Source organism: Emys orbicularis, chromosome 5 (assembly GCF_028017835.1).
Source record: "Emys orbicularis isolate rEmyOrb1 chromosome 5, rEmyOrb1.hap1, whole genome shotgun sequence".
NCBI classification, from domain to species: Eukaryota; Metazoa; Chordata; order Testudines; family Emydidae; genus Emys; species Emys orbicularis.
Genome location: NC_088687.1, coordinates 29,440,820 through 29,460,637, shown reverse-complemented (window position 1 = coordinate 29,460,637; position 19,818 = coordinate 29,440,820). Strand labels below are relative to the sequence as shown.

The window sequence follows — 19,818 nt, the reverse complement described above, 5'->3', positions numbered from 1 at the left end:
ATGCGCAGGAAATAAAACTTGTGGATAGTGTTCACTTGGTTGCTGTGCTGAGATTTCAGTTGCCATAACAACTTGAGACAGTACTCTTAGAGTTCTTTTTTCCTGTGGTTTGCATCATCGTATTTGAACTTTTAGTTGCCCTAACAGCTGAATACAACTTTTGCATAGCAGTTGCTTTTCTTTTCATTGTTTGCTAGTTTATTCCTTATCTTTTTGGTCAGCCTTACAAGCTTATTCTTGTTTGCTCTTGTTTCTCCTTCTATAAAAACAAGTCACTTATTTCTACTCAGATTTTATTTCTGGTTGTTCAGGCCTTTGTATCTTATTTCTTTTGAATTATATGTAAATTAAAAGCCCAAATACTAAACTCCTGGTTCTTGTAACAAATTTAAAAGCAAAATCTATACAAAAACAATCAGCAAACTTTGCAGCTAATCCAGCATAGCAAAACAAGGCTAACAAAAAGGATATTTTAAAACATAAAATAGCTCACACCGAAATATTACCAACCTAGATTCATCTCCCCTTTGCTAAAAGGCAGAGGAAACAGATGAAATTTGCAGCATTCTCTAACATCAGCAAATTCTGGTTATTTCATACCAAGGGAAGTGAATTCCAAAGCTGAGAGTCAATAGAGTTAAGAGACCATGATCGCAGAGGCAAATTATTATATATTTGAGGACAACTTAGGTCTCTGTCCTGAAAACAGATCCACACACAGAGAGGCCAAGAATTTGAATCAACATGGAAAATGAACTACATTCTTGCTCTTAAAGTATTCTTTCCAGGTTAGGGCTGAAGCACATTTGTGGATGATGTATGGAAGGTTACACTACCCTTGTCAGGGTTGTACCTGTTATATGGATAGAGAACTTCAGTATCCAAGGCAGGAAACACATTAATAAAAACTTTATTTAAAACTTCTGCTGGCATTTTGAAGCTTATTGCTGCTGATGGTGATCTTGTTGGCATTTGTTATCAAATGTGGCATCAACAGGGAGGTAGTATGACTGACTAAGATATGATGGTTTTCATAGGGAGCTCAATTAATCTCTCATTTTTTAAAAAACATATTCATTTTCAAAATATGAAAGATGTTTATATATTTTTGCTGTGATGAATACTGGACCCAGATACCATTCTGTGCTAATACCACATGTGCTTTGTTGAAATTCCCTGTTTAAATTTAGAAAAGAAATCTTTAATGGATACTATTTCCAGAAATACTGGTGGTCTTGGCAGTTTTCCTATACAGGAAATTTTTTTTCTCATTGTTCTATCATCTGCAAGCACTGTTTAATTTCCTCATTTGCTTTCTATCTATTAGCCTTTTAATTTATATGCAGAAGAATAAACATTGTTCTAGGAAGTGAACCAGTCATTTTGCCCAAAGCAGTTTAGATGTTTACTGTTTTTCTGTCCAGTATTCTGTTGTCTGAATATCAAAATCTATATTGTCACTTAGAACTGCAAGGTCAAAGGCACTAATCATCAGTTTTTGAGGCTGCGGGCTGCATTCTGCCATCAATCTGCATGTTAAATAAACTTCAGTGGGAGTTGTGCATGTGAATACATTATAGGGTATGTTCCTGTGGTTGGTGAACAGCAAGATTGGTTTTATAAAGTATTTTGGGTAAATATGATGCCAAACTTTCATAAAACCCAACATTTGATGAAAGGTTACCACATTTCCTGTGTGATGCTCCGTTCTAACTTAATGATAGAAGAGGGAAGGAAATAAGAAAAGCAAAAATATCCTTGCTGGTTAACTCTGAGCCAAATCCTGTTGTATTTAACCAAGTAAAATAATAATAATAAGTAATAATATTTTATTATTTTGTTATTATTCAAAGTTACGTTTGGAAATAGGTTGAAATCCTGACCCTCCCCACAGCAGTGGAAAGCTTAAGAAACAGCAGAACTGCTCTGGTTTGAGAACATACAGCATTAGGAAGCAGAGCTCGGTGGAGGTAGTCTGCAGGAATGCAGGCAGAGGCTATGTGTAGGTAGCCCAAGCGATTGTCAAAGGGGTATCTGTGGCAAATGGGATCACAATCTAGCCAAACCACCATCTTGATCTATCTAGCAGATTACTCTGAGTGCATGGAGAGTTGGGTATTCTACTCCTCCATGTGTTGTATTAGCAGCTGTATATCCAGCAAACATCCGTTACATGTTTGTGCTCAGGATTCTGTTTCCCAGCCTTGATTGTTGTGTTACTCTGAATACGTAGCCTGGTTACATACTTCGGGTCCTTCCATGGGAGGTGAAGGTGCTCATGATTGATTCCTTCATGAATATCTCTGACATCTGCTTTTGTAATCCGTTTTCTGGTATTTTTGGTCAGATCTAGACTTAAGAACTTCATTTTACCTTGTATTTTCTAGAGACCCTGCTTTGTCACATCTTTAGAGCTTCCTGTGTTTAATGTTGAGTATTTTTCAGCAAATAAATATAAAGCTAAAAGGTCAAGTTTCATAGGCATTTTTTGACATTTAAGTATGCGTGCCATCAGCCATACACACTGCTTCTTGATGTGAAAATAACCCTTAGTGAGATAAAATTAGTAGCTGGGTTATGTGAATGCTAGAAACTGCAGGAAACAATTGTGGTCTTGCTTGGTTGTTTTAATTTTTATTTCGCCATTTAATGGTACCAACCCTTCTTTTCTTTTTCTTGTGTCTATTAGACATTTATTATTAAATATCAATTCAGATTTAAATCCAAAGCTTCCCCCCCTTCCCTCCACATTTAAGGTGAATGTGGTGATAATCTTAAGTATGCTATTCTTTCCATTATTTCTTTCTTTTGGTAACTTTGTGCATGTGATTTGTCCTTATTTATGGCTTATGCCATGTCTTGATACTTGTATCGGTTATTCTGGAGATAGTGCTTCTTGTCTGTAACCTGGCAAGAGCTGTTGTTTCTGATGGAAATAATTTTTTCCCCATTACTCAGTGGCAGCCCCCCCCCCCTTCTTTTTTTTAAACTCCCTCTCTCCCCTCCTACACAATCCCTAGGTCTACGTTTCGCATTTCCTCCCTAACCTTAAAAATACAATCGTTTTAAATTGGCAAAAGTTTATGGGAATGTCACATTTTCACACACCACTATATGTTTTTAGACATTCCTCCCCTAAGGGAATTCACACTTCTTCTACTGCTCCTTCAGACGGTGCTGATGTTGTACTAACAAGAAGAGAAGAGTCTAGTCAGTTCAACTCTTCTGCTCATGTGGAACAATTACTCTGTGATGAGATTTTTTTAAAATAACCCATCTGTATGAAATCTGAGCACACAAAAATGCAGTTAAAATCTCTTAAAGCATGAAAAATCTTGGGGTATTTTTGTTTTGATTTGTTTTGAAATACTCTGATAACTTAAAAATGGCTGAATTGAGTTTTATTTCATAGACTTTAAGCCATAGACTTTAAGGCCATAAAGGGCTATTATTATCACCTAGTCTGACTTGCAAAACACAGGCCATTGAATTTCACCCAGTAATTCCTGCACCAAGCTCAATAACTTACGTTTTTTCTCCATACAAAGAGTCATTTTTAAACTAAGAACAGATGTGGTAGAGGTTGGACCAGATCGTGTTTCTTCAGAAACTTAAATGTCTGTAAACAGGGACTTATACTAAAACTGTAATACCAACCATAATCATTGCTGCAATGCTCTAATGAAGTTGGTTATCTTAATTCATCTGCTTTCTCTTCTGTTGATTGTTGACGCCCTTTAGCCAACTTGTTTTGTAGATAACAGAAAGTGAAAAATGGAAGCCCCTCTATATTAACATACTCCACCCTGCAATGTGCAATAGAAAGAACTAACTTCCTGAGCTTGAAAAGTTATATATTTCCTATATGTCCAATTCTGCCATCCTTACTTATGAGTAGTGCGTTACTCTGCAAGAAGTATAACTGGAACTCCCTGTGGCTTAACCTTGCACCCATAATAACTTCAGTAGGAACAGAGGTCATGCAGCACCTTACAGAATTGGGCCTTGGAAAAGAGATATTTGCAACTAACATTGTTAGCCTTAGATTTATACAGTAATCTGTTTTAAATTATTTAGAAGTAAAAATTCAAAGCTAAGTTTCCTCGATCTTGTTTTAATGTTGCTTGAATCATACTATTTCACTGTGCGATTTTTATACATAAATTTTATTTGGGAGTTTATCATGTTTTAATGTGCTATAATGGGATCTAATGTATAATATTGACTTTTTAAGTGGCTAAAATGATTATCATCATTGGGTCCCTATTCAGGATGAGATGGTGGGGAGAGAGACCATTTTAGTTAGAAACAGTGTGTTGCCTACTAACCGTATGTAAACCACAAAGTTGTCATGTGCTTTCTTGAAAATAGACCACAGGCAGTCTTGCAAGTCTGTGAATGGCATGTCAAACTTGCCACAAGTAAAATGTAGAGAGACTTCAAATTATATTTTGTATTGAGCAGATACAAAGATGTATGGACATTCTAGCTTGAAAAGCAAGCACATTTGTGACACCAAGGTTAAGTGTTCTGATTTAATCATTGTACGATCTTCACCTACCTGTATTAGTCTTTATGTAAAGCAATTTCAGAATAGCTAATTAGATAAGGGGGAGATTTTCAAAAGTGCCATAGTGATTTAGCAGCACTCGACCTATTGTAAGTCAGTGGGATTTGTGCTAAACCCCTCCTACTTCAAAGCAGGTTACATCAAAGCACACTAGGGAACTTTTAGTATTTGGTAGCAGGGTCTACATGGACACTTAGTGCATGGCAAGCTCATGTGGGGTAGATTTACACCTCAGCCTGCCATGAACTAATTGTTCGTTTAGACAAGCCCATAGCCTCTTAAGTGCCTAAATCACTTTTGAAAGTGGGACTTAAGCTCCTAAACCATATAGGTGCTTTTGAACATTTTACGCAGGCTGTTTTAATACAGTTGATCACTGCCACCAGGTTAGATTAGTAGCTGTAGAGAGCACAAAGCAAAAGGTTATACTAATTCTTCAAAAGTGTTTGACAGACCTTACCTGGATTACTGGGTGTGCCAATATAAGAAAATGTCCTAAAATATTTTAACAGCATGTTTTTATAGTGTTCTTCTGTTCCCTAGAGATAAGCAACTGCAAAAATAAATCATAGACTGAGCTGATAGTGATGTCTATGGTTAAGATCCTGTTTTAAAACTTGACACAGAAATATACAGGTTTTAGGAAAGATAGTGTTATTAGTGGTGCAAATGTAATTATGAAGCTCAGTTACTAGCAATAAACAGGTTTTTTAGGTGATTAAATGCTGAAGCAAGGTGAGATGGATAACCACAGCAGCCTTTGTGAGTATATTCTGCCACTGTGAATATTGTTTCTACAATAAAAGACAAAAGATGGTTCAATAAACTGCAATGTACAAATTGGTTTTTTTAGGAGGTTTGGCCGTTCTTTGTTGGTGCTTTCTCTGACTTTCCACTGACATTACTTTGGGGATTGGATTCAAGTCAGTAAAGCTCTAATCCTCAAAAGACTCACGCATATTCTTAACTTTATGTACTCTGAATAGTTCCACTGAAGTTAAGCACATGCTTAAATCTTTCAGGATTGGGGCCTATATGCTCAAAAGGATAGTGCTGTATAGTGAATAGTTATTCAGTGGAGTGGATTAATATTTAGGAAATTTTTTCTCTAAGTATTTGGCAACAGTTCTTACATTTAAAATGGAGAATGATCGCTATAAAGTCATAAGGGAAACAGCAATGGAATAATTTGTCATGGCAGAGAATGGTGGAAGCGGTTAAAATAATAATGCCAGTTAATAGATTAATATTGCTGCCCTTTCCTATTCCTGGAAGATTTTCCTTTTTTAACATTGAATAAAATTATTGGCATTCTTTGGGCAAATAAAAGTCTGTGTTTTAAAAAAAAAAAAAATCCAGTGTACTAAGGAAGCAAGAGTATTGAAGATCCTAGAATTTTGTTTGTTTTTAAAATATCATGTCATCTCTGCAATGTGCTGAACATGGATGTATATTTACAAGCGACCTTCCTAGGTAGAAACCGAGAATTGTTTTTTGGGAAATGGTCAGTCAGATACTGGTAATTCCTTTACTTTTGCTCCATAGCCAGTAACGTTTAAATGTTTTGAGGATGAGCTCTTAAATTGCTTTAGTTTAGGATTTTGAAATATAGAATATACATACACACACACTTGCCACTGGTTAATAGAAATAACTACATTAGTTTTAATTTGTTGTTTTGGTGCAAGACTGTGTGTGTTGGCACTCGCATTTTGGAATCGAAGTCGGTTTTTTCAATTAAGCACATTTAAATAAGAGTGTCCATATACAGACTCACTTAAATGACAAAAGGTGTGAATTAAAACTGATTTAGTTATTTAGGGGCAAGTTTGTGTGTAATTCAGCCCTAAGAAACATGTAATAATAACCGGTTTAAAAAATCTGTTATTTGCATAAAGCTAATATAGTATTAGCCTGAGATTATGTTATTTTGGTCACAATTTTAAAGATATTTGAACTCTTCTCAAATAACTGGCAGAATTGATCATTATATGCATTTATCCACAAGAGGCTTAATTATTGAGGAATTCCAGCTGAGAAAGGGGTAACCATGGTTAATTAATTTTTATCTGAATGTCTGTCCGAAGGATTAATATTGGGGTAACATTGGAGAGGACACTTAATATCTGAAGATGGAGGGGAGTGGAATAATTTCTTTGTAAGAATGAAATAAACAAACCTTTGTAGGTTCACCCTTTAAACCTCTTATCAGTTCAGAAAAATGTATTCCTCAGTTGTGAGTGAGGCAATTGGCATGGGATTTTAGCTTATCGCTACTGAACATCCTTGCCTTACTTGAGGTGGGGGAGTTTTAGCAATGTGCAAATTTGTTTAATTCTCTCTTGTAATATTGGTAGTCGAGAGTTAAGAGTGGTGTCATTTAAAAATATGAAGGCAGAAGTGTTTCCATAGACAAAAAACTAAATAGGAACATGATGAATATGCAAAGAGAGGTTAACAGGAGCCTCTCTGGTTGACACAATAAACATGTGAAGGCAATCTTACCTTTCAGTGTATGTACACAAACCTGGCAATAAATGTTCAAATGACAAGCTAATTAGCTCATTATAAAGAACAAAAGGAAATTTCCATTGGCAAAGCCCAAGATTTTTGAAGAGCTAAACAAAATTTGAAATGTTAATAATTTGAGAAACAGAATGAAACTGAGTGATGAAGTTATCAACTGGTAGGTATTAAGGAACACAGGGCGAGGAGGCAAAGAGGAAAATAAGGCAACAGATTGCTATAATAGACATGATACAATATCGACATGATAGAATATTTTGTTCCTTAGAGAGGAAATACTGTACACCAAGGAATATGCCTGTGTAATATACAGTAAAATGTTAATTATTACATTTAGTTATGTAGATTTACTACAAATCATTTTAAAAAGTTATTCGTAAATACAGTAAAGAGTATCATCAATCTATGTTGACAATTCGATGAAGAATACTACAGAAGCCAGCTTTCCCATTGGAAAATATGGGTGACCAAAAATCTAAGCTGTTGTATGTTTAGAAAAAATAGGAGGGTCCCATTCTCCCTTATGCAGGAACAGCCCTGTATGTGCGTAAACTTGGCAAGTTTCAACTCACGGAGTTTCATTTTCGTTTTTCTGTCAGTGAAAGGGGAAGAGAAGAAAGGGTTCCATCTCTCTCCCCACTTACCTGATTTTTCTAAGATCTATAGAAGGCACAGACTCCTTGTATTTGCATGCTGTCCAGCCCTCTCAGTTTACTTGTAGGCTCTGAACTGCATGACTCCTGCAGAAACCATGCTGTTAGGAGCTCACCCAACTGTATTTGCCCCATGCTGTTCTTCAGTCCTCACAGGGTTGCATTTCAAACAGTTGGGGAAGCTGGAACAAGTTACTGCAACTTGTGCAGCTTTCCTTGTGGATTTTGACAAGTAACAATCTAGCAATGCTCACTGGGGCATTCATGAGTTCAGGGGATGAGGAAAGCATGCCATGGAGACAGTAAGGCGTGAACACAGGCTCTTTAGATCTTTAGATGTGCCAAATGGGGGCCAAATTTTTTTTACAGATATTATTGGTTGAGTTGTGTAACAACTGAACAGCTTGTTTAATTTCTTTTTATTTAAAGAAGAGTTAATTTATCTAGCAGCGATTTTGAAACTATAATTTCCAGTGCTTTCAAATGGGAAAGCTGATCCTTTCAGTCATAGTGGACATGATCCAATAATTCTTCTTCGAGAGCTTGTTCATGTCAATTCCAATCAGATGTGTGCATGCGCGTATGCACAGCAGCCGGAAGATTTTTCCCCTAACAGTATCTATCAGGTTGGTCTGGGCGCCCCCTCGAGTGGCGCTATCATGGCACTCAATATAAGGCCCTATCGACCCGCCACCCCCTCAGTTCCTTCTTACCGCCAGTGGTGGTTAGCTGGAACTTCCCCTTGCTCTTGTCTTGCATTTGGCAGTCTGTATATAATTCTCATTCGTTCTGTAGCTAGTGTTAAGTAGTTAGTAGGTACTTTACTTAGTTCTTAAGTTTGCTTTGGGGGGTTTCCCCTCCAGTGCTATCCCTGCGCTTCAAAGCCTGTGAGGTCTGCGGCAATTGTATGCCCAGAAGCGATCCTCACACTTCGCGGTTGAAGTGTTTAGGGGAGAGCCATCAAAAGGATTGCTGTAGGTTTCGTCCCAGGACACCGAAAGATAGCAACTCCTGAACCTCCTACTAATGGAAGCGGCACTCCGGCCCCAGTCGACCCCGGGTCAGCAGACCCGGCGTCGAGTACCTCCTCCTTGGTATGCAGTACCCCAGCACCGTCGGCACGGGGACTGGTGCCGAGTAAAGACAAGGACTCTCGGCACCATCATGGCTCCACTTGAGGCACACATGCTGCAGGTAGACACCGCTCTCAATCACCGGTGCTGCAGAAGAAGAGGAGACCAGAGAGGGGTCATTTCCCCCCGGCTAGACCCAGCGAGCCGGCCGTTGTGAGACCCGAGCCAGGCCACACTACTTTGGCCTCACTGTCAGAGACAGTTGCTTTGACTCCTGCCCCCGTGGAAGCATGGTCGAGTCCGGACCCTTCTCGCTCTCCGAGGCGACAACTACACCTTCCGTTAACCCCGGAGGCGTTTGACATGCAGGGACCTGCCCCAGCTCATGGCACCTTTCTCCCCGCCTAGATGGGAGAGGTCGCCGGCACTGGTTGCTTCCCCAGCACCGTCAAGGGGAAAGCCCACAATGATGGCCCGTCAGTCTCCATACCCGGTGCACCGCTCCCTGGTGCCAGAACAGGGCCAGCAGCCTCGTCGGTCCCTGAGCCCTCAGCGCAGACCCTCGGCACCTCGCAGTACCGCTCCTCCGTGGTCCTCCTTTTCTGAGACCTTGGAGTCGGACTCCTATTGATCTCGTAGGACCAGAAATCATCATGAGACCATCATCCTAACCCGGCACCGTGGCCCATGCAGTGGCAGCCCCCGGCACAGTGGCCCTTTTGGACTCCTTGGGCCTTTCACCAAGGTCAAGGGTGGAGCCAAGGGTCGCATTCCAGGGTGGCGGCGGTGGCCTCAGCCACTATCATACCGCCTCCGGCACCATCGGCATCAGCAGGATCGGGGGTAGCTCCATCATTCCCTAACGCCACCAACCCATCCCCTGCGGCACTGGCGTCGGCTACGCCAGCTCCAGCGGTATCAGCACTGATGTCCTTGGCACCGACAGCCCCAACACCATCGGTTCTGGCTTCGACAACTTCGGCACTGGCGGCCTCGGCACCAATGTATACAGCTCCGGCACCAAGGGCCATGACACCGTTCTTGTCAGCTCTAGCCCAGGATCCCCAAGCACCGCGGGACCCCTTGGGTGTGGAGGGAAGAGCACAACCACTCCTTGCGGGGGTCTCTTCCTCCTCCTCTCCAGATGAAGCGCTGGTGGGTACTTTGGTAGCCCCGGCCCTGGAGGACAACAGGGTCCTACAGCAGTTGCTGAGGAGGGTTGCCCAGGGCCTGGGCATTCAGGCAGAGAAGGTAGTGGAGGATGCAGATCCAATGGTGGATATCCTCGCCCCCTCCGCACAGGCACATATTGCCCTATCCCTCATAAAGACTATTGCCGACGCCACAAAAACCTTGTGGCAGACCCCGGCTTCGTTGCCCCCTACGCCTAAGCACCATGAAAGATGCTATTTTGTGCCATCCAGGGGCTTACGAGCACTTGTATACCCATCCTTCACCAGCTTCCTTGGTCGTGGACGCTGCTAACATACACAAGTGCCATATGCTACAATACATGCGGGGCAACGGCACAGTTTGCAGAGCTGCTGCCGCAGGACTCCCATGCTGAATTCTCGGCCCTGGTGGAGGAGGGCAAGCTCATTTCCCGAGCTTCATTGCAGGCTGCTCTGGACAGGGCTGATGCGGCCACTCGGGTGATGTCTACTGGGATTGCCATGAGAAGGAGCTCCTGGCTCCAAATATCAGGTCTACCAAACAAGGTCCAGCAGACCATTCAGGATCTCCCCTTTGAGGATGGGACTCCGTTTTCCTAAAAGGCTACATAGCCCAAAAGACTCGAGCCACCTTCAAATCGCTGGGCCTCCACACCCCTGCCATGCAGTGGAGACATTTTAGGCCGCAACCTCCTCTGCGGTTCTACCAACCGCAGAACCGGCAGGACGGCTCAAGAAGGAGAAACAGGAGCAGCAGGAAGAGGCTGCACCCATCCTCGGGCCAGGGCTCTGGCCCATCTGAACCTTCATCTGGCCAGAAGCAGGCCTTTTGAAGGTGCGGATGAGAACGGCGCACCAGAACTTGGACTGGATCCAACCCGCCTTACCCCTACAATCTCCTTTTCTACCCTGTGTGGGCCCATATCACATCGGACTGTTGGGTGCTCCGCACGGTAGAAAGGAGATACTCCCTCCAGTTCTCTGCCCTTCCACCCACCTTCCCCATCCCTCTTCAGGGACTCTTCTCACGAGCAACTCTTCATACAGGAGGTGCACTTGCTTCTATCACTAGGAGCAGTTGAAGAGGTTCATCAGGAGCTGAAGGGCAAAGGCTTCTGTTCCCGGTATTTCCTAATACCATAAGCCAAAGGCGGGCTCAGGACCATCCTAGACCTGTGAGAGCTCAACAAGTTCATGAGGAAATTGAAGTTCCGCATGGTCTCTTTGGCCTCCATCATCCCTTCCTTGGATCCAGGGGACTGGTAGGCTGCCCTCGACTTGAAGGACGCGTACTTTCATATAGCAATTACACCATCCCACAGAAGGTATCTCAGGTGTGTGGTGAGCAACAAACACTACCAGTTCACAGTCCTCCGGTTCGGCCTGTCAGTGGCGCCTTGTGTATTTACCAAGTGCATAGCAATCGTGGTGACCTTCCTACATAGATGCCAGGTACAGGTGTTCCCATACCCCGATGACTGGCTGATCAAGGGCCACTCCAGGGCTCAAGTGGAGGCACAAGTTGACTTCATAAGATCAACATTTGATGAACTGGGCCTTAACCTGAACATAGGGAAATTGACTCTGTCCCCTGTTCAGTGGATAGAGTTCATAGGGGCGGTGCTGGACTCTACACACTCCAGGGCATACCTCCCGGAAGCGAAATTTCGGGCCCTGGGCGACATCATTCGAAGTCTCAGGCAGTTTCCCACTACCACAGCAAGGAATTGCCTGAAACTTCTAGGACACGTGGCCTCTTGTACCTATGTGGTGCAACACGCCAGGCTCAGACTCCGGCCTCTCCAATCGTGGCTAGCCTCAGTGTATTGGCCGGCTGAGGACAGTTTGGACAGGCTCATGACTCTGCTTCGCCTGGTCCTCGACTCCCTTCAGTGATGGCTGGACCCGCAGGTAGTGTGTGCGGGGGTCCCTTCGCTGGTCCTCAGCTGTCCCATCTCGCTAGTGACCGACGCGTCAGCCTTGGGATGGGGGAGCACATCTGAGAGATCTCAGGACACAAGGCCTCTGGTCTCAGGCGGAACTCGCTCTCCACATCAATTTCAGAGAGCTGAGAGCGGTGCGCCTAGCATGCCAGACTTTCCAAGCCCACTTGACAAGGAGATGTCAAGCATTACCAGCAGATCGAGGGAAGTGATTATTCCCCTCTATTCGGCACTGGTGAGGCCACACCTGGAGTATTGTGTCCAGTTTTGGTCCCTCCACTACAGAAGGAATGTGGACAAATTGGAGAGAGTCCAGCGGAGGGCAGTGAAAACAGTTAGGGGGCTGGGGCACATGGCTTACAAGGAGAGGCTGAGGGAACTTGGGTTATGTAGTCTGCAGAAGAGAAGAGTGAGAGGGGATTTGATAGCAGCTTCAACTACCTGAAGGGGGGTTCCAGAGAGGATGGAGCCTAGGCTGTTCTCAGTGGTGGCAGATGACAGAACAAGAAGCAATGGTCTCAAGTTGCAGTGGGGGAGGTCTAGGTTGGATATTAGTGTTGGGGTCCACTAGGCATAGCTACCAGGTAACTCGGGAAAGTGGAAGGCCAAAGTGTCAATGAAACTATTTTGCTCTGGGCCTCTAGGCCATAGGCTGGATAGGCCTAGAGGCCCAGAGCATCTGAGTGTTGAAGACACTGATAGAGAGATATGCACAGTTGTTTGCTCCCCCAGGTATTAATACATACTCTGAGTTAATTAATAAGTAAAAAGTGATTTTATTAAATACAGAAAGTAGGATTTAAGTGGTTCCAAGTAGTAACAGACAGAATGAAGTAAGGTACCAAGCAAAATAAAATGAAACGTGCAAATCTATGTCTAATCAAACTGAATACAGATAATCTCACCCTCAGAGATGCTTCAGTAAGTTTTTTCCTCAGACTGGACACCTTCCAGGCCTGGGCACAATTCTTTCCCTGGTACAGCTCTTGTTCCAGCTCAGGTGGTAGCTAGGGGATTCTTCATGATGGCTCCTCTCTCTTTGTTCTGTTCCACCCCTTTATATGTCTTTTGCATAAGGTGGGAATCCTTTGGCCCTCTCTGGGTTCCCACCCCCTCCTTCTCAATGGAAAGACACCAGGTTAAAGATGGATTCCAGTTCAGGTGACATGATCACATGTCACTGCAAGACTTCATTGCCCACTTGCCAGCACACAGGTATACAGGAAGACTTACAGGTAAAACACAGCCATCTGCAGACAATGGTCCTGGTTAATGGGTGTCATCAAGATTCCAAACCACCATTAATGGCCCACACTTTGCATAATTACAATAGGCCCTCAGAGTTGTATTTCATATTTCTAGTTTCAGATACAAGAGTGGTACATTTATACAAATAGGATGATCACACTCAGTAAATTATAAGCTTTGTAATGATACCTTACAAGAGACCTTTTGCATGAGGCATATTCCAGTTACATTATATTCACTTATTAGCATATTTTTATAAAACTATATAGACTGCAACGTCACAGGTGGCTTTTAATAAGTTTGTCCAGTTAGCGGAGTTCCAATCTTAGGCAACAATCTGCCTACTGTGTGAGCCTGCGTAGTAACTACACAAAATATTTAACCACTGGGTATGTTTTCCCTGCCTGTCTCTTTCTGAGATAAAGTCTGGAAGCTCAAAACAAATAATTTTGTGAACTGGCAGGTAGGAAAAATTAATTTTACACACACGAACCTGTAGAACTGCAATGGACTGTTACAAATGTTCGGTCTCTCTTCATTGCTGTTCCTAATTTTGCTATAGCACTCTTACAACCAAGCTTTCATTCCATATGAAGGTTCTACATGTGACCTAATATCTAGTTTGGGAAAAGGTGCTTAGACTGTTGGATTGTCTTTGTTGTTGTTGTTATCGTGAGTACAGTGCTTTATACTAATGGGAATTCAGCATTTTAAAATTATAGGTTATCAGATTCTGTAATGGGGACCAGATTCCACTATCAGTTACCCAGGTAGTCTCCATCAGGAAGCCAATTACTATCTGCTGTAACCACAGGAAATAGAAGGACTTCTACCCTTAGATATAATTGAAGCTGCAGTTAGAAATTAGCTTTTGAATATAAATCCAGACTTGACACAGTACTCCCTCTTCCAGAAACTTTGCTTTATGATGAACACTTAATAACTATAATTAAGGTTTACAACCAGCCTGTTGTTGGAAATATTGATTTGTTGACTAAAATATTGATGAGTAACTTGTGATTGCTACTAATGGAAGCATCAGAAAAGGCATGTCCCTGAGCTACTTTATCACTTGAAAGTGTGCTCATTGAACATGAAATTCACCCCTCTTCACTCAAATCCCAAGTATTTAGGTTTTGCGCAATTAATTTCATGGAGCTGTCCCAGCTCTGCAGCTGCTGTTCTAACCCATGTGATAGAATGGTGACTTCTGCCCCTCTGTGGCTCTTGTACAATGGTGTTTGTACCACTGGATTTGCATAAGTGAAGATCCAGTTGCCCCCCTCCAATCTGTCCCATTTGGAGTTAGTGTGGAACACCCTTTAATGGTGCAAAGGTTCCTTGGTACCACTGCTCCACCTGTGATTTTCCTAACCCCCTTCTGCTGCCTACCCCTACCTCCAGAAATACTGGGAGGTTTCCACAACTTCTTGCACCATATCTTCACACTAGAATGAATTTCAGCTTTCCCTGTTGCTAGCCTCACCCATTGTCTTCCCTGGCCATCTTTCAATAATAAAAATCCCTTCAGTTTCTTTGTCTTGTGCAAAATACGTAATGGTTTGTAGTCTGCTAGTAGAGGTTATTCATGCAGGTTCAGTGGTTCTAAAGTCTTACTGGCAATGACTTTTCAATGAATCCACTGTATTCACTATTGACTATGTTAAAATATGCGACTCCTATCAGGTACTGAATTTAATGAGTTCCTTTTTATGTATACTTTTTGGTGTATTTTGATTTTTTTTCTAATTCTTGAAAGTAGAAACAGCCGAGATGTTTGTAAATTGTAAGAGACAGTAATAATAGTATCAAACTATTTCCTGCTTTTGTTTTCTGTCTGCAGGTCCAGCAAGAACAAAGAAACCACACTGTGGAGCCTGTTATAGATGACTATAAAAAGATGGGGACTCTCTTTGGTGAACTAAACAAAAGCCTTATCAGCATAGGCTTCACGAGGATGTATTTTGGAGAACGGATTGTGGAACCTGTAATAATCATATTCTTCTGGGTTATGCTTTGGTTCCTTGGCTTACAAGCTCTTGGACTAGTTGCTGTTCTGTGCCTTGTCATTATTTACGTGCAACAGTAGAGTATGGTGAATGGCCTGTTGGATAACATATTACAACCATGTCACCTTTCAATGGATTTATATGTTTAAACAAACAACACTGGCATATTAAAAGCTGCAATTTTCCAAATCATGCTACACATTACATTTGTGAGGTCTCTACATTCAGACTAAAATTACATATGCATTTTAAAGGAAGTCAACAGTCCTAGCACATCTCCAAAGGGAATGAAAAGGATATGCTCCTAATAATGGTACTGTCCAAAGTAACTTACTCTTTTGAAGGGCTTGTCCACACAGTAAGTTAGTACACAGCAAGCCAGGGTGTGACTCTACTGCACACTAGCGTTTCAAATACTAACTCGGTGTGGACAAGCCTGAGTGAGGGTACATGAGCCATTGCAACCTTGAGGGCTCAGTCCTAGGTTGTCTTTTTATTAAATGTGGTATAAAAACACCTCCATCTGAATGGGGTCAGCCTCTCTTCTGTGATGTGGCTGATATTTTGAAATGACACTTTCTTGTGTAATGGAAATTCCTCTCTTTGTTTTGAAGAGTACACATAACCATGAGATTTATGTTCCGTTATTTTTACATTGTTCTCCTGTAAGCTTTTTGAAAGCTGGGCCCATAAATCTGAACTAACTAAAAATGTGTTCCTCCACTGGCTTGCACGTGTGCGCACACACATTAGTTTGTGACTGTAATGCCAGGCCTACGTTAGAAAAGGGTTGTCAGTCTAGCTATACCGACATAACTATACCAGCAAATCCTCCTCCGGTAGGCTTAGCTTATACTGGCAAAAAAGTACTGTTGCCAGTATAATTGTATCTACCCTAAAGCTTTTGCCAATATATAATTGTCAGGAAAAAATCACACCCGTAACTGACTTTGCTGTGCTGGCAAAGTTTCTAGTGTAGACCAGGCCTAGGTCTACTTATGTGTGCTTGGCTCTGGCCATTAATGCCTTTTTTAAATATCAAAACAGTTCTCTTAGAGGAAATAATTTGGGGACTTCGCAAATAAATATAAATCCCCACCTCTGCAACTTCTATTCCAGCTAATGTGCTTGAATACTGACTACAGCCCCTCTACACCTCATATGCAGGAGGGTTGTATTACTAGTATTAAATGTGGATCTATCAACTTTGATGATGATTCTGCTTTACTGCCCAATCCTAACATAGATGCAAGCTTTGCTTGTACAAGCACAGCAGACGCAGGCCTAATGTAAGATATGAGCAATTACGCAAGTAAGATAGATTTCAACTGCAGTCTTACTCAGGAATTTTTGGTGTTTGATTTGGAAATATACCATCTAGAGAAGCATGTTGTAAGCTGAAATATCAGAGAATAAGATATAATATTGTATAGAGTTTTAAAATAAATCTGTAAAATCCACTTTGGTAATGTAGAATCCAATCCTGAGAAGTGCTGAGCAGAGGAAAGGCCAGAGAAAATCTTCACTAAATAGGCTAACAATTTAGCACCTCTCAAAACACGGTATTTATTTTAAATACAGAATTGACTCTATCCATCTGCATTTTTTCATTTACATTTGTTTAAATAAAACAGTTTACAATTTAAGATGTAAGCTTTTGAAATGCTGCTTTACTTTTGTTTTTGCAAACATTTTTGGATTGACAAACCTTAACCATGTGTAGTTTTTAGTTATTTACAAACTATGGGCTTCATCCAAAGACCATTTAACTCAATGAAAACAATCCCTATTGCTCCAATCCTTTAGTTAATTGGGTCCTTAGGAAGATTCTTATGTCCACATGGAGTCCCGTTGGATTCCATGCCCTGCACACATTGATCCAGTTGCAGGGCCTATGGAGCCATTCCTTGTAAACTTTTACAGCCATTGAAATAAATTACTATTTGTGGTTTTAAGCACTAAGGTCCCAATCCTGCAACACTTTATGCATATGTTTACCTCTATAAGTAGCCCCACTGCATTAATAAGACTGTTTGCATGTGGGGAGTTAAGCTCAATTGCAAGTGTGTGTCAACTGGGCCCAGGTTAAAGAATGTATCAGTCTGTACATGAGTAAAAGAAGCATACTGATGACATGGGAATACTGTACATCATAAAATATTCATAGATATGCTTTACTCAAACATTGCTGGAAATCTGGATTTCCAAAAGCTAAGTATGAATATAATTTGAATTTAATGGTGGGAGCTCTCAACCCACAAGTGCCTAAGGATAAACATTTAAAAATCCTTTTAAAAATAATATAATATACATAGTATGTTTGTGTATTGTTTATATGTAGTTGTGGTTTTGTGTGTGTATCTATATATGTATATATGGCCTGTATTACAAAATTTGCTTATTTTTTACGTCATGCCTTTTTCCTCCCATACAAGTTATTGTTCAGAGCATTTCATCCAAACCCTTTTGCCTCGTAGGGAAAAGGTCAATGTCTTGTAGGATATTCCCTGTTGCTGAGACTCTGTGCGCACAGACTATGTGTTGTGATGCAGAATACACTGATTTCCTGAAGTGAAAGGAAACCTTCCATTGTTTCGGAGCTTAAGGAATAGCCGGCCAAAAGTGGGGCTGCTTGGTCACAGGTACAGAAATGAAGTAGGGAAGACAATGTAGTTACCAGCATATAATTTTTTGTCTGTGCATGTTAATGATCACAAACAATATGCATATAATCATCCCAGCAGCTCTCCTTCCCACACATGTCATGCAACACACATTCATAAAAGGTGTTCTTTACACTTGATTTTAGTTCAAAAGGAGTGTCAGCTATGTCTGTCCTCTTTTGAAGGAGACTATATCCTGCCCTACAAGTCTTTCATATCTGCATTTTTATGACCCTAAAAAAAAAAAGCCCCCTCTCTATTATTATTATTATTATTGAAACTTAACATGGAATAGATGGAGATGGACAAATGTTTTATCTTTTTCTAAAAAAGTAAACCTATCATTTGGACACCTCTCCTTCCCCCCCACCTTTCAGTAATGTCCCCTACTTCATTACTTATAGTCCGCCACATAAAAGTATTTTATACAGGATTGTCTGCCTGTAATATCTATGTATTACAGCATTTCCCTGCCCCATTTTTGTTGGGGTTTTTTTTTTGTTTTTTTTATTTTTGAGAGTGAACTGGGGAAGACGTTCCATTATATTGAAAATGGTTTTAAATGAGCAACATAACTGAACAAAGATGTGTATCAAAAGAAAATGCATTGTAAACTTGTGTCAAATATTGTGAGAAAATGTATGAGCAGCCTTTGCATTGCTTCTTCCCCATACCCCCAACTACAGTTTGAAGTCACTGGGAGTTTTGGATTTGCAAAGAATGCAGAATAGAGTCTCTATTCCAGAAATAAAGGGTGAATGTAAATTTTATTTGGATACAAGGGGTATAATCTCATGCTGAAAATCATTAACATTAATACAGGCGACTGTCAGTCTCTCTCCAGTTCTAATTACATGTGTCTTATGTATGTATACAATGATTGTATAAAAGAATTACATAATCCAAATTCACATTAAACAACGAACTATGTAATCCTTATTGGTCTTTGGGGTGGATAATAAGATTTCTGTAGAACTATTACTGTGTCTCCAAAAGAGCCATCAGATGCATAAATGTTTGAATTACTGTGTACAGTAAGGAAAGTGCACATACAGCAAAGCTGATGGAACCTCATTTGTACTGAAAATTGACACATTGAAACTGTCCATAATGGGGAAAATGTTGTTTCCTGGAGATTTGTGTGAAATAAGTCTTATTGAAAGCACTTTGTTACTCTTTCTAATAAAATGTATTCTGTCCTCACATGAATTTATTGTTTTTACCCTCTGTGTTGTTCTGTCTTACATTTGGAAGCAGCTAACTGATTAATAAAACATATCTGATATGTCTTGATAATCCACTGATTTCAACTGAACTTGAAATTATTGTAAATCAGCTATGGAAGAGTACACAGGTGCTCATAAGTGGACCATAGCAGCTGTTGGTAACTGCATACAGCATCACATAACTATATGTCAAAGAATATAAACTCTCTCATTCCAAAAATCTGTGTAATCTCGTTACAGCTTCGGTGGCGGGAGGATTTTCTGGTTAAGAGTGCAACCTGTGGAGGAACTAGATTTGGTCAGTAGCATGAGAGATACTTTATAAGCCCATAATTTGTAGACCTCTAAATAGACATTTTTGTTTAACACTCGTGAATGATACACAGTCCAAGACATACCAAAGTGGATCCACTTCAAACAGTTCGTTCTCTCTCATTTCTCATTCCTCAACCCAGAAGTTGTTTCATTTCAGGCCATTCCAAAAAATGCACGTCTCTATCAGTGATTCTCAACCGGGGGTATGCATACCCAATGGATACGCAGAGATCTTACAGGGGGTACAGCAACTCACCCTAGATATTTACCTAGTTTAAAACAGGCTACATAAAAAGCACTAGTGAAGTCAGTACAAACTAAAATTTCATACAATGACTTGTTTTATACTGCTCTATATACTATACACTGAAATGTAAGTGCAATATTTACATTCCAATTGATTTATTTTATAATTATATG

The 19,818-nt window shown here is 41.0% G+C and overlaps 1 protein-coding gene across 1 annotated transcript in view; it reads left to right on the top strand.

The window, feature by feature from the left end:
• FAM241A (family with sequence similarity 241 member A) overlaps positions 1-19,060 on the top strand; it is a 28,907-nt gene extending 9,847 nt beyond the window's left edge. Inside the window, exon 2 of the mRNA XM_065405158.1 lies at positions 15,029-19,060. Coding sequence (XP_065261230.1) covers positions 15,029-15,274 — 246 coding nt within the window. The 3' untranslated portion in view covers positions 15,275-19,060. The remainder of the gene's footprint in view (positions 1-15,028) is intronic.
• The last annotated feature ends 758 nt before the right edge of the window (positions 19,061-19,818 follow it).